Source organism: Trachinotus anak, unplaced genomic scaffold (assembly GCF_046630095.1).
Source record: "Trachinotus anak isolate AG129_WGS33_773 ecotype Australia unplaced genomic scaffold, CSIRO_AGI_Tana_v1 ptg000015l, whole genome shotgun sequence".
Taxonomy (NCBI): domain Eukaryota; kingdom Metazoa; phylum Chordata; class Actinopteri; order Carangiformes; family Carangidae; genus Trachinotus; species Trachinotus anak.
The window spans coordinates 10548780-10563015 of record NW_027273866.1 but is presented as its reverse complement, the minus strand read 5'-3'; the positions used below and the strand labels follow the sequence as shown (position 1 = coordinate 10563015).

Here is a 14236-nt window from a genome sequence, read left to right as displayed (position 1 = left end):
TTGTAAACGGAAGCTTTTTGGGGTTTTGGGTGTTTATAGAACAAAAAAAGCCAATTTGAAGATACCACCCTGAGCCTCAGGAAGTCGTAAATTTAAATTTTTCCACTACTTTCTGACATTTTATGGGCCTAAAAATGAATCCATTTATCAAGAAAACATATGGAATGCAGCACTAAAAGTGATGATTTACAGCCAACCACAACTTTCTTTCTGTTCTACAGAGAAATCCAAACCTGGTTCTTCTTCAGCAGCATTTGCACAGTCTGAAGATTGTGTCCATGCTCCTCTGACATTGCCAGGGGCATCCTCTCCTCTATCCAGAGCTGAGAGAGAGAGAGAAGAAGAAAAAGATAGAGAAGAAAAAGAAAACCATAACGATGCAGAGAGAAAAATACAGACACTGGTATTTTTCAGAAAACAGCCTTACAGATCTTTGATGTACACCAGTTAGGACCATCTCAATTATACTGAATTTTTAGCCCTTTACAAAATGTCTCCAACAACCCAAACAGTAAAAATTCTTCTTTAAGCTATCTCCTCCACCTGACTAAAATAGATTTAGGCAGTGAAACCCAATTAGGGATTAAAGCTTTTACCCAGATTCACCTGGAGAGTCAATTTCATGGAGAGAGCTGGTGGTCTTACTATCTTGCATACTGAGTGTACATACTGTAATTGAAAACTTCATTTCCAAATTAATAAGTTATCATTTTGTTGGGCTTCAGGCTTCAATAGCAAGGCAAACAAAATCCAGCTCCTTTAAAATCCAACTCTCTTTATTCTAATTTTGTGCTATCAATCATTTGTGAGAGCTGGGACTTTCCACACTTTCATTTTGCCCTGAAATTGGATCCATGCTTACAAGCTCATCGGCCAGGTCTCTGTAGAACTGATGGACAGCCTTGACGGCCTCTAGCTTGCCCTTGCGCTCGGCCAGTGGTGTGAGGAGCTGCTGGAAGTCCCTCTGCAGGGCTTGTTGCTCGGCCTCCAGCTCCGGCTGGTCCTCTCTGCCTCCGCCGTGCTTCCTGACGGCCTCCTGGAGCTCCTCCAGCTCCCTTCCCCGGTCACGCACCTGGTTCTCTGTCATCTGGCGGGGAGATATGGTTAGAGAAAAAGATGAATAGCCTTTCAGAAAGCCTAATCAATATATAGTCAAGGGTATATCTACCAAAAGTTAGTTAGTTAGTTCGTCAGTCAGTATTTCGCCTTTTTATGTGTGAAACAGAGTTTAGCTGTTTTCAGAGTTTTACCCATGCAATACTGACTGTAACATAATTTAATCAAACTTTTGTTGTTCTCCTTTTTCTTTCACATTAAGATTTAGATGTAAGATTTTTGGTGTGTTCAGGTGCAAACAGTGAATATAAATACAGATGCTCGCTCACTCAGAGTTAATCCTAAGAAATCACATACGCTCGTACTAGAACTATAATGTATTCACTCCCATGATGAGATTTAACTAAATGTGATTTAAGACCTGTACACACCAAGGGGAACTGCAGTCAAGGAAAGCATTCAAATCAAAGGTTTATCCAGTATAATGCCACAGAGACACAGACCTGATGCTTCTTGAGCAGGATGTTGGCGTTAGTCAGGTCTTTAATATCCTCGTCTCCGCCCTGTAGCTGCTGCTGCAGCTCGCCAAGCCACTTCTTCATGTCAGCCAGGCTCTGGTCGAAAAGCTCGGAGCGGTTGGCATCAAACAGCAGCCGGGCCTTCTCCTGGGTGGTGGACTCCAGTTTGTCCCACAGCTCGTGGAGCTTGGCCAGGCGCTCCTTCACAATGGGTTCAAACTCAGGCTTGGACTCTATGAGCTCCTGACCCTCCTGTTTTCCCAAACACACACAGAGAAGATGGAGATGTTGTTGTATTAGGGGCAACAAATAATAACGGCTTTTCACCCAATTTTATAATTGATGAACGAAAAATAACACATATACAATATAACACATTTTACAATTTTTACTCCAATTATTATTCTTTGTTGTGTACTAGCCTTTTAGTACAGCCACCACAGGCCACTCTTTAAATCTTTGTATTGTTATTGTTACTTTTTTTTTTTTTTTTTTGTTATTTTGGTTGAATTGTCCCTTTAAGTAATACTTACTGCTAAACACCTAACATAGTAGCAACAGTATGTATTGTGTAGGTAAACAACAAGCATTATGCTGTTAGAAGCCATTATAAAGACAAAGGGTAGCTCTGGGGACATCATAATAGTTTAGTATAGGTTCAAAACTGCGCAGTCCTTACAGACCTGGTCTACTTTGTTGAGCCAGTCCTTGTTGGAGGCCAGCTCAGCCATGAAGGCCTGATGTTTTAGCCATTTGCTGTGGAGGTTCCTGGCCTCATCGTACGACGTGTCCTGAGCCGTCAGCATCTTCTCATTGATCCACACGGTCAGCTGGAGCAGAGAGAGTAAGAGTGAATATTAGCAATTAGCAAATCAGATTCAAATCCTGATCTCCAGGGTGGAAAACTGAACAGCTAGGATGCATGCAAGAATATCTACTAAACTTTGGAAAGTCATCTAAACATTGATATTTTAAGTTTGGCAGAGGTGACTTTATGCATGCAGGATTTACTTCTTTATCTTTTGAAAGCAGAGCATTTAGTAATTAGCCAAATGGGACCCCTATCCCAAATAGGGAAGATACAAATTTAGTCCAGCACTGCTGTGGTGTATTAAACAAAATTTGGCAAATTGACTACAATGATCACGAGATAAAAAGGGAAAAAACACTGTGGTGTCAAGTCTTAATGAAGGAATACTTAAGCTAATAATTAATTGATGTTACCCAGCGATTGCATGTACAGTAAACTGACAGTGAACTCACATCCTGAGTGTTTTGCAGGAAGTGCTGCAGGTCGCGGTTATCTCTGAGCTTTTCGGACACCTCCTGGGCTCTTCTTTTATTCTTGTCGTGCCTGAAGGTCAAATGCAAAAACCAAGGAAACACATTAAGAATACAACTGCAGACTGAACATATCTTTCTTTTCCTCCAACAACTCCCTCAATGACATAATTCAGACAAACAAGGTGCAGTGAGTGAATCCACACAAACTCCTCCACCACAGAAAAATACCTGACACACTAACCCAAAACAGTCATCAGTTTCTCTGCTGCTCCACGACCAATCGCTCTCACTTCAAGATCAATATCCATTATTGCGGGCGCCTGTCTACCAAGTGAATTGTGGGAGTTAATGGGAAAAGCTCCTGTGCCTTCTCTACTGCCTCTTCTTGACACTAATGTTGCTGTGATAAGAAAGTTGTTCCACTGGAGAGACGGTGAAAAATGACTTACAATGACAAGATTTATTTTTCTACATAAGAACAGAGCCTGTATAGTATTTATCAAACTGCTGAAAGTGAAGTTTCAACTTTAACTGATGATAAATATAATGGTCCGGGTGTCATAAGTTGGTTATGAGTAGATAGTAGATGACTGAGAGCAGCTTAAGGCACTGATATCTGTAAAAGTAAAATATAAAGCCTACCTCTTAAAAGTAGAAATTTTGTTTTATTTCATCATTTTTTATATTCTATTCATGTTTAACATGTTTTATTCCCTCTTAACTATTTTTTTCTTTTATCTATTTTTTAAAAGTATATTTTAATGGTTTTATTATTCATTTTATCTCAAATAGTTTTTCTGTTTACATTTGTACTGTTTGACTCTCAGTCCCTGCACTAACCTGTATGAAAGGTGCTAAACAAATAAAGATTGATTGGTTGATGTAACTGTATGTAATGTAATTTGTATATTTTAAGTTTGATCAATTCTGGCCCTGGATCTTAATTTGAAAAATGATGGTGACTGTGACAAAAAAAAAAGATGCATCTAAGTGAAGATCTGTTCATGATCAATGTCGAATAAGGTTAAAATTATGTCAAAGACTGTGCCAAAGTGGTACAACATCAAGATCACACCTGAAGTCCCATTGACCAAATACCAGAACGACTGACCTGTCTTGGATGGAGTCCATTTTCTCCTGAACTTTCCCAGAGTACAGGTTGTTACTGTCCACCAGCCGCTGTCCGCCGTGCACTGCGCCGTCAATCTTGTCCTCGTTGGCCTCCATGGTGCTCACAAAGTCCTCGTGCTTCTTCAAAGCTTTCTCTGCCCCTGCCAAGGTGTCAGGCTTGTCTATGTGGGCTAAGGTGTACTCCTGCAGCAGAGCAGCCAGCAACATGACAGGAAAAAAAAAATTAACAAAGACTAAGAAAGAAAAAGACAAACAGCCTTGAACCACACAGCCTGCTGACTACGTTATATGACAAACATGCAGAGTGGGAACTGACTACGCTGCATTCTTCTATTCCACATTCTTTTAAAACCTGTAGCATCACTAACCCATCATTAACAAGCTAACTCTGTGCTAACTGATAACTCTTCTATTAAAAGACAGTTATTATTAACATACAGTACATAATTTCCTCTAAATACAGGACAGTACCTGGTTATTGAGGATGGCCTCTACAGCCTTGCAATCCCTCATGAACTGTTGGAAGCCCAGACCCTGGTCCAGGAAGTTCTTGCGACTGTCCCAAATCTTCTGCAGTTCAACCCAACCGCGGTCCATGCCCTTCAGCCTCTGCTCCAGCTGCTGATACTGGGGATCGTCCTCCTGACCCTGCGTGACCTGAGCGCCGGTGTCCCTCACGCGGTGATAGTCCTCCTCGTGGTTGTTTATGTCTTCACACAAGGCATCGTGAAGGCTGAGCTGCTCCTCGGCCTCTGGCAGCGTGGCGGGCATTTCCTCCGAAGCCACAGCCTTCTGGGCCTTGAAAAGCCAAGACTGGAAGTCATCCATGTCTTGGAGGAAGGTCTGCAACTTGCTGACCTCACCCAAAGAGTCCTCCCTGTCTTTCAAGGTCTTTCTCAGCGTGTCCCAGGCCGCATCCAGTTCTCCTCTGCGGGCCAAGATGTCGGCTGCGTTCTCCGGATGATCCTTAGCCAGCTGGTCGGCTTCTTTCCTCAGGAAGGTGAGCTTGGTATCGATGGCGGCTAAATCCCTCTCGATGCCAAACAGTTTCCTCTGGATGGTCATGACGGCTGCCAGGTCGTTGCCCAAGTCCTGTGTGGACTCGATCACCCGTGTCTTGTCTTTGATCCAGGCCTCTGTCTCGTCACACTCCAGCCCGTAGTTCTGCAGACTAACAGCAGAGTCCACTTTCCTCTTCTTGTCCTCCACCATGGCCTTGAAGGCCTCCCACCTGAAGAAGAATCATTTATTGCATGTTAATCACTTTCATGTCATCTTAGGGAATGTTCTTTATGCTCTGTGGGAAAAAACATACCACATGTAATATAGGGAAAATGGTAATTTCCTTGAAACAACTGCTCCATATAAAACCAATAAAACATCAATGTATAGCTCAATTTTTATTAGAAACTTAATTCTACATATATGTATAATTGTATAGTTCCCTGTGGACAAATTTCTCATTTCTGTTTGTAAAGCTGACCTGTTGTTCACTCACTAAAAGACTCCAGCTTGTTAGGAATTGATCAGAATTAAATAGGAGCATAGCAACTCAAAACTGTTTCTATTCTACCTATGATTAGTTCTTCATCACAGAATGCCTTCAAGGAAACGTCTGTGAAATTATTAGAAAATTATTCAGAAATTTCAGACTTGTAAAATAAAGTATAACAACACTTTTTTCCTGACTAAAATGTAAGACGTGTAGTCTAGAGATAATGCATTTAAATCACCTCTTATTCAGTCGTGCTTGACATTCCTTGACCTCTTTGGTGCGAGGGTGTCTGCTGTCCTCGAGCTGTTTCACAGCTTTGTTGACGTCATCAACCCTTGACTGAACATTTGCCATATCCTGAGCCAGAATGCTCAATCTGTAACAAAGAAAATGTTCTTACTAAACCAGATTTTTGTGACTAACAATATTAAATGTAGACATGTATAAAAAACTAAATAATTCAGGAGTGAATAATAATATAATTTCTTCTGTGCACCTGTTCTGTACTACTTCCAGATCCTCCAGCTTCTCCGGCACCTCTAAGTCCACCAACCACGTCTCCTTCTGGCCCATCCAGAGCTCACAGGCATCCGTCTCGCTGAAGATGGTGTACAGCGCCATAGTGTCGTCGAGCTTCTTCTGTCTCAGGTCAGCCAGAGACATGAGCTCCATGTACAGGTCCTTGATGTCTTTCAGACGTCTCTGGATATCAGGGGTGGTCTGTAACTCCTCTGGCAGCGCATTGGCCTGTTTCGATAGCGCATCGATGGTGGCGCCGTTCTTGATTGCTTCATTCCTCAGATCATTGAGCTTCTTGAGTAGCCGCTGCGTGGTGTACTCGTCGTGACCTACATCTTCGTTGCTCATCTGCCTCTTGGCGTCCAGCAGCCAGGCCTTAAGTTCGTCAGCATCTCCCTGAAACTGGAAGAACCTCTGAGTGTCCTGCAGGTTCTGTTTCCGAAATGCTGCCAGCTCTTCCAGCTGCTGCCATTGCATCCTGATGTTGTCCATGCATTCTTGAACCTTCGGGGAGCCAAAGTGCTTGGCCTGGATCATCTTTTCTCCCTCAGCACAGACCTGTTCGAGGTTGGTGCGCCGAGCTCCGAGCTCGTCCTCGAAGGCGCTGTGTTTGCTCTGAAGCACCAGCACGCTCGTCAGGTCCTTGCCATAATCCAGGGAGGAGAAAATGTGCTCCTTCTCTCTAATCCAACTCTCCAGCTCCGTCACCTCCCACAGGAAGTTCCAGAAGCGGCGGGACTGCTCCAAGCGAGCCCTTCGCTGGGCCGCCAGGGCACAAAGCTCCTGGTAGCACAGTTCCAGGTGCTGCACCCTATCCCGGATCACCTGGGGATCACATGGCTTATAGCCTGGGGGGGTGGGGGGGACAACAGATCCGTTACATCCTGTTTATATAATTCACTTTTCTCTACTTGCTTACATCTTCTCTGGGTTCTGGGATGCTGTAGTGTTTGTCAGTGTAAACTGGGAGGAGAGCAGGGCATCTACTGGTTATAATGACAGATTATCAGAACACTAATTCAAATATGCAAGGGAAAAAAAACTACCATTATTTCATGATAGTACATGTAACAAATGTTTGCCTGTGTCTGTATGTATTAAATGTTTCAATGTCAACCTTTCCTCTAACAAAAGCCAAACCTCTCCCATGCAGTAGATCAAAAAATATGTGGTACTTTTGCTACCTCTGTGCTCCATTTAGTTTTGTCAACCCTAATAAAACCAGCACATATATGATAAATAGTTTTGCTAAAGGGCAAGATGAGCTACTGCACTTACTATCTCCATTTGCGAACTTGAGAGCAGCAGCACTGGCGCTGTGTACCCTCTCTGTCTGCAGAGCAATGTCGTTCTCTACCAGGGCGTGTTTCTGTAACAAGTCCTCAACTTCCAGCAAGTGTTTCCCAAAGTCTGGAGACAGCAGCCGAGCCTGCGGATCAATCAGTATGATTGGTTTAGACTCTGGGTAATGTATGGTATTAGTTTATGAATTTTGCCTCCTGTTCTGTACCTTCATGTCATCCATCCAGCTGATGATGTGCAGCATCTCCTGGAAGATCCTCTGCAGGGTCAGGTTCTTATCCAGGCGCCCCCTGCGAGCCTTCAACAGCTCCTGCAGGTAGTCCCACAGACGCAGGATGTTGTCTTTCCGTGCGTCAATCCGTTTGGCGTCATGGTAACGCTCCGACTCCAGCTCCTTTGAGATATCCACCAAGGCCTGAACACGTTCCTCGTACGCCGCGATGTCTGTCTCGATGGCATCGTGCTTCTTCTTGGCTGCCTCCACGGCCGGCAGATCGTAACCAAAGTTATCCTGAGGAGGAGAGAGCAGAGAGTAGTTCAAGTACAGCTTTGAAACCCTAGTACTTTACTTCAATATTTCTATTTTCTGCCACACTACACTTCTACTCCAGTGTATTTAAGAGGCAAACATTGCACTTTTTACTTCTCTACATTTATTTGAGAGTTACTTACTCTGCAGATAAAGACTTGGCTTTATTTATTTTATATTTATTATATAAGAAGACTGTAATCCTCTTATATAACATGAAAGCTCTACCAGGCCCAACTACAACATTAAAATACTGCTTACACATAAATCTATTGCTCATAATAATCCTGTAATATAACCGTCCGTTATGAGTACACTGTTTAAACTTCTGCTTCCTTCTTCTAACTAACTTTTTGTTTTCAAAAAGTTGCTGTTTTTACTTTGGGTGTCATCTCTCCATCTTTTCAAGGCAATCTGTTCCTGCTGTTTACCTCCTGTCATCCTGCCAATTAATTAACACTACAAGAATCAATAGTTATGCATGTTTTATGCATGTTAATTTTATTGAATTAGGCAGTCTCACTGAGATTAAGCTCCTTTTCAAGAGAGACCTCTGGACAAACATGTGTTATAAAAATGTGTTGTTGGTTTACCTGGGCCACTAGTCTCTGGTTCTCCAGGAGCCAGGTCTCCCTCATGGCAGCCTTCCTGTCGAATCTCCTCGCCATCTGTTCCAGCTTCTCCTGTCTGATCAGCTCATCTCTCAGGACGCGCTCCCGCTCGTGCTCCGCCCTCTCCAGGCGCTCCCAGGCCTGCACACAGGTGATGATGAGATGGATCATTAGGATTTGCACTTTTTGTCGCAGTTATTCATCATAAAATCAACAGCAATAGCATCATCCTGTCTGAAGAACCCTACAAGTCAGATTGTACCTAACCATTATTTTCTATTGACTTGATTATTCATTTATCTTAATTAGTCAGCAAATTCTCACATCTGAAGAAAGATGGTGGAGATTTTTGCATGATATCAAAATTATTATTTATTAATTTTCAGTGATGTACTAATCCATTACTGGACTAATTGTTTCAGCTCTACTTATAGTAACTGTGAATATAGCCCTAATTTGGGGCTGTCTCAGTAAGAATTACTGTTCTATCAACATGGTGGTGTTATGTTCTGTCCTTTGACACGTTTTCATTTTTGTGTACCTGCAGTTCTGTCAGACCTTTATTCTCTTCAAAGGATGGCTTTTACTGTACAGTTTAGTAAAGTATTCTTTAGTATTACCTGCATAGTTCAGTTAATTTGTGGTGTAATTGTTGCCTCAGGATTGTTCTCTGCTAAATGAATTAATTCTGTCCATCTAACTGAGCCGTGCTGCATGTCTGAGCTTCAAACCACAGACTTTCGCAGAGACGGTCTGTTTCTGTGTGCTGCTCTGGCGTCTCACCCGGTTGATATCTGCGACCAGGGCTCCCTCTTTAGGTGTGTAGACCCTCTGGTTGTTGGCCCTCATACGACTCTGGATGGTGAACAGCAGCACCTCGAGGTTACCCTTCTCCTGGAACCTGAAAGAAAAAAAAGTACCACAAGATAATGACAAAAATATTGAATTAAATGTGAGTATTCAATAATTTACTGAAAATGAAAGCAGTGACTGGTTTGACCCAAACACATCCACCACATTACTTACAGCTCTTACTAATACTATATTTTGTTCACAATAACTTTAACAGCAGCCAGTGTATATGGCAGGTAGGGAATGCTCCTTCTGTATCTATCATTCATTCATTCATTCATTCATTCATTCGAGGGTTATATGTAATTTAAGGAAAACTAGGAAACCTTAAAGAGGATATATTGAAAAATTCTGCAGTTTTTTTGCTTTGTTTCCTGTGTTTCTGTTTTTTTTATTAATTTAGGCAAATATGAATAACTAAATGTTTTCTATATGATTTTAAGGTTTAAAGATACAGGACTAAGAGAATAGGTTAGATTAGAATCAGAGCAATGCAGTGGAGAGTTGTCCTGGCTTGACTCACTTGGGCGGCTTCTCTACAGTGCGGTAGGTGTTGAAGGCCTGAAGCTGCTGCTGGACTCCAGTCAGAGAGTTGGCAAGTTTTCGGTTGTTCAGCACGATGATGGTCTGCTCGATCCACGTCAGCAGGTCTGACGCCAGCGTCTCGTACTTATCAATCATCTTCTCTGTCTCGATGGCGTGATCCAGAACCTTGAAGAAGGATGTCAGAGAACAATCAGGAAAAACAGGCTCAACAAAACTCACATCACATCGATGAGCGTGCGTCATGTTTCCATCTCACCTTTCCAACTCTTTTGCCCTCGACAGCGAGCTGCTTCATCTTCGAGAAGTAGTGGTAAAATGCCACGACGTACGTGATGATGGACTTCTCATCTGGGTTCTCTGTGAACACATCTACAAAACAAAACGGAAGACGAGTCAGTCACAGCCAAGCCAGAGACATCACTTTTCCACTAGGCTTAAAGCTCATAAACATTTATTTCCACATGAAGACACAGCCTCCGTCGGTCACTTGCCTTCTGGGTCTAACAGTTTGGTCACGCCAAGCTTCTGCTCTGCCACACCGAAGGCGTTCTGGAGGTTGTGGGTTGGGTTCGACCTCTTTAGACTGTTGTAGTCCACCAGATCTGGCCTGGGAGAGAAATATGGAGAAAGCAAAAGTGGAAAAATGAGACAATGAGGCAGTGAAAGAGATGAAGGAGAACGAGGAGGAGAGAGACTGAGCAGATGGGTTTCCTGTGTGTTTACATTTCAGAGCTGGTGAGAGTGGATTTGGTCATTCATCTCCCCTTACCGGTGTTTGTGTATGAGAGCGTTGAAGGCCATGCCATCTTTCCAGCTGGTGGTGAAGTTTGTGATGTTGACATTGGGATACCTGCAAGACAGCAGCCAGGGGAGGTCACTCACTGAGCATAAGGGACATAGCTGAGGAGCTCCTGCTTTAAATCAATGTCCGGAGTTTGTTCTGCTCCTCAACATGCCATAATGCACCACTTACTGCTGGAGCTTCAGCCCCAAGCTGACGAAGGGTTTTCTACTCCACCACACTTCAGAGGCAAACATTGCACTTTTTACTCCGCTACATTCATTTGATAACTTTAGTTACCAGTTACTTTGCAGATTGAAATTAATAATACAAACTACTTCTACTTTTAAAGATCTGAGTACTAGTAATTTTCAATTTGCACAATGGAAATGTTTTATTGAAACAGAATTAAATGAAACTGAAAACAAGGTGACCCTTATTTAACTATAAACATGATAATAACAATACTAATAATATATTTTCTTCTCAAGATAGTTAAAGATGCTTTACATGACAAGCGAAATTAGTAAAAAAAGAAAGTTTTGAATTGCAGCACTATAAAGACTTTTTTTTACTTATATATATTATATATAGCTATGAAAAAGCCTGGATTCACATTCTCATACTATTTCCCAGAGGATATTTACAACAGCTTGGTTATGCTAAAGGTCACACATCCCACTTACCCTGCAGTTTTCATCTGACACCACAGAAGAAGAGCGTCCTTGGCTGAGCGTGTCTCCTTCTGGTCTGCCTGGCCTGTTTCCACAATAATGTCCTGGATCTGATGAAGAAGAACAACGAGCACAGCTGGATGGTAAATAATGAAGCTTAACTAATGGTTGTGAGGTTTGAAATCAAACGAGAACAAGTCGCAGCTGAGAACAAAAACCTAACTGATAAAAACATGTCTCTAATAGGATGCACCAGTGGGGAACATGTTGGCAACGAGGCACAGATATCCGTTTGAAATACATCATTTATTATCTCTTGAAGTAAAGCAAGGAGGTTTGTATTTGTGTCAAACAAAACTAGTCTCAAGTGATAAATCATCAATGTTATTAGCTGGTTGGAATCTCACTAATCTGAAACCAAAGTCCAATTGATAGGAAGAGGGGTAGTAATTATTGAAGTTCTTATTTTCCCACACAGCGGGCCAGTAATTAGAGCAGTGATGTGATCTGAGAGACAGGTCCTGAGAGAGGGCTAAATTTAGCCAGTTCTCCTTGGTTTATGCAGACTGAAAAGCTACAGACAGGACCAAGTAAACTCTTTCTTTCCTGTTTTTTTTTTTTCCCCCAAGTCTGAATAATGCAGCAGGCCATATTGTTTGAACTAACGTGTCTAAAAATAACATTGTTGCTGTCAAATTAAAAATAAATATCTGCCCCCTCCAAGAAGATAAAAGAGTCAAACAGACATGTTCTGATGTTGTGGATGTGCTGCTAACAGCAGATAATAATGGCTGGAACCTGAAGGCATCTCATTCGAGGAAAAAGAAAAAAAAAAAAAACATCCCAAAAGGTGCCAGTTGACAGTGCGACAGTTCTGTGCTACATGTGTACAGGCCCAAGTGACTATAAACAATTAACAAACAGGGACTTGTCTAATGAAACACAGCAGGTTGTCCATTATGGTCGCATTTAAATGCAAATAAAAAATGTGATTATAATGTAATTAAGATAATAATGCATGTGAAGCAGAGCCCATACTGTGATTTTATTCATGCAACTGTGCTCTTAACTCAATGTCAGCACAGTCATAGTAAACTAAGAGGAGGGTCAACAAAAACTGATCATTGTAACCTTCAAGGAGGAGGATTTATTACAGGACTGTTGTATTTGATTGCATAGATTCGTTTTACCTGGGTGTTCCTAATGAACTGGCAACTGAGTGTATATTTGCGCAGCTTCCTACACAATGTACAAATCATATCGTGTATACGTCCTAATTATATCCCTTATAGATTGTCATTTACTGCATTTTGTTGTATTTATAAGTTGTTCTCAAGCTGTTTCTACCTCTTTAGACTGTTTCTTGTTGTGGTAAAAAATAATAAAGTGCTATCTTATATTGATCTTATTATGATGAGGGACATAGTTGAAGGATTGTATTGCAAAGTGTAACATCTTCAAGCTTTGATGCCAGAATCCTGATGTAAAAAGTTGAAAGGGAATAGAAGCTGAATACAATGCAAAGATAAATGTGGTGCTTTCAGTGTATCCAGGGTCCCAAGTTTACCTGGAAGCGTAGGATGATGGTCCAGATAAGGCCGAGGATGAGACGATGGTTGCCATCGACAATGTCGTGGGACCCCATGTTCTCCAGGTGGACCCTCTGTTCTTTGAGGAACTGCAGAGCCTTGTCCACATTCTCCAAACAGTGGATACGCATCCGGCCTTTAGTGGGTTTCGGCTACAGACAGGGTGGGAAAAAAAACAGGTAAAAGATAGAAAAGAGAAAATTATAAAGAGCAGAGTGACCCCACGAGGGTTAGGAATAAAACAAAGAAGTAATGTAGGGGATAACAGAAGAGTCTTTTACCAGTCGTTCACCGGACAGCACCTCCAGCAGTTTAATGAGCATGCGTCCGTCCCGAAGGTCCAGGTAGAGGTCAGAGATGCGACAGCCGACCCGGGACAGGATCGAGTTGACCCATTTAGTGAAGGTCTTCTTCTGAACCGCCTCACGCTCATCTGAAGTTAAGAAAGAACATGAGCTACATGAATAATAAAAAATCTTCACAGCTACAGAGCAGCACCACTGGAGCTGGTAGGGATTTACTGTCTTGTACAAGGGTACTCCAAATGAGTGGAGGCCTGGGAGACTGATGGAGGAACTGGACTTGAGTTAAAATATATCTGTGGAAATCTGCTCCGGAGACGCAGAGATCTTACTGGTTAAATTAATCCTCAGTGCTAAACTAAACATCCACTCAGAAATGATTGTTTGGTTCCACTAATTTAATCTAAGATGCCCACTAATATTATATCTACCTTCACATCAGCTCTGCCTCCAAGAAACATGATTTCCATTACCATGGACTGATATGAGACAATTGGCCCCCGAGGAAAAGGCCCCTACCTAAAGACCCCCAGAATTCTTAGCTGCTGCTTGCTCAGAAGCTGCAGCTGAGCTTCAGGACTTTGTTCACTCTGTGAATGAACAGAGACTCTAACCGTGTCCACAGCTTCCTGCCACAGCAGGTCCACGCTGAACGCTACACTACATCACATAATATTATATTACATTATATTATATACACAAAATATTAGGTCACACTCTGAAGAAATATGAGAAGCAGGTTATATTTTCTTAAAGCAGAACTATTCACTTACTTCAAAGAGGGGCTCTGGTCTAAGGGTCACTCTGGTGTCAAATGAAGATACTGTGCATTAAAATGAGGCCACACTAAGAGACTTGGACCAATTATCCCTGTTGTATATTTGTGCAGTGCGTCTCTCTTATGGTAACTACAGCAGTGTGTCAATCAATAAAACCCCAGTGACACAGTCTCCCAGTTAAAATGCTAAAAATGTCTTTGAAACCCTCAGTTTTGACCTTTTCAGTCACTGCAGTAGGAGGAGGAGTCATCAGTCACTGAACCACATG

At 42.1% G+C, this 14236-nt stretch overlaps 1 protein-coding gene across 3 annotated transcripts in view; it reads right to left on the bottom strand.

Moving 5' to 3' along the window:
- Positions 1 to 14236, bottom strand: part of sptb (spectrin, beta, erythrocytic) — a 43203-nt gene that overhangs the window by 13395 nt on the left and 15572 nt on the right. For all 3 annotated transcript variants that reach the window (XM_071498133.1, XM_071498132.1, XM_071498134.1), the window contains 20 exons: positions 13169 to 13320; positions 12866 to 13039; positions 11311 to 11408; positions 10613 to 10693; positions 10335 to 10450; positions 10100 to 10212; positions 9821 to 10008; positions 9229 to 9346; positions 8428 to 8586; positions 7514 to 7816; positions 7282 to 7432; positions 5981 to 6851; positions 5723 to 5860; positions 4461 to 5220; positions 3970 to 4172; positions 2838 to 2928; positions 2258 to 2404; positions 1560 to 1826; positions 863 to 1087; positions 234 to 323 (listed from right to left, as the gene is read on the bottom strand). In XM_071498133.1, the coding sequence (XP_071354234.1) occupies positions 234 to 323; positions 863 to 1087; positions 1560 to 1826; positions 2258 to 2404; positions 2838 to 2928; positions 3970 to 4172; positions 4461 to 5220; positions 5723 to 5860; positions 5981 to 6851; positions 7282 to 7432; positions 7514 to 7816; positions 8428 to 8586; positions 9229 to 9346; positions 9821 to 10008; positions 10100 to 10212; positions 10335 to 10450; positions 10613 to 10693; positions 11311 to 11408; positions 12866 to 13039; positions 13169 to 13320 (4445 nt within the window). The remainder of the gene's footprint in view (positions 1 to 233; positions 324 to 862; positions 1088 to 1559; positions 1827 to 2257; positions 2405 to 2837; positions 2929 to 3969; positions 4173 to 4460; positions 5221 to 5722; positions 5861 to 5980; positions 6852 to 7281; positions 7433 to 7513; positions 7817 to 8427; positions 8587 to 9228; positions 9347 to 9820; positions 10009 to 10099; positions 10213 to 10334; positions 10451 to 10612; positions 10694 to 11310; positions 11409 to 12865; positions 13040 to 13168; positions 13321 to 14236) is intronic.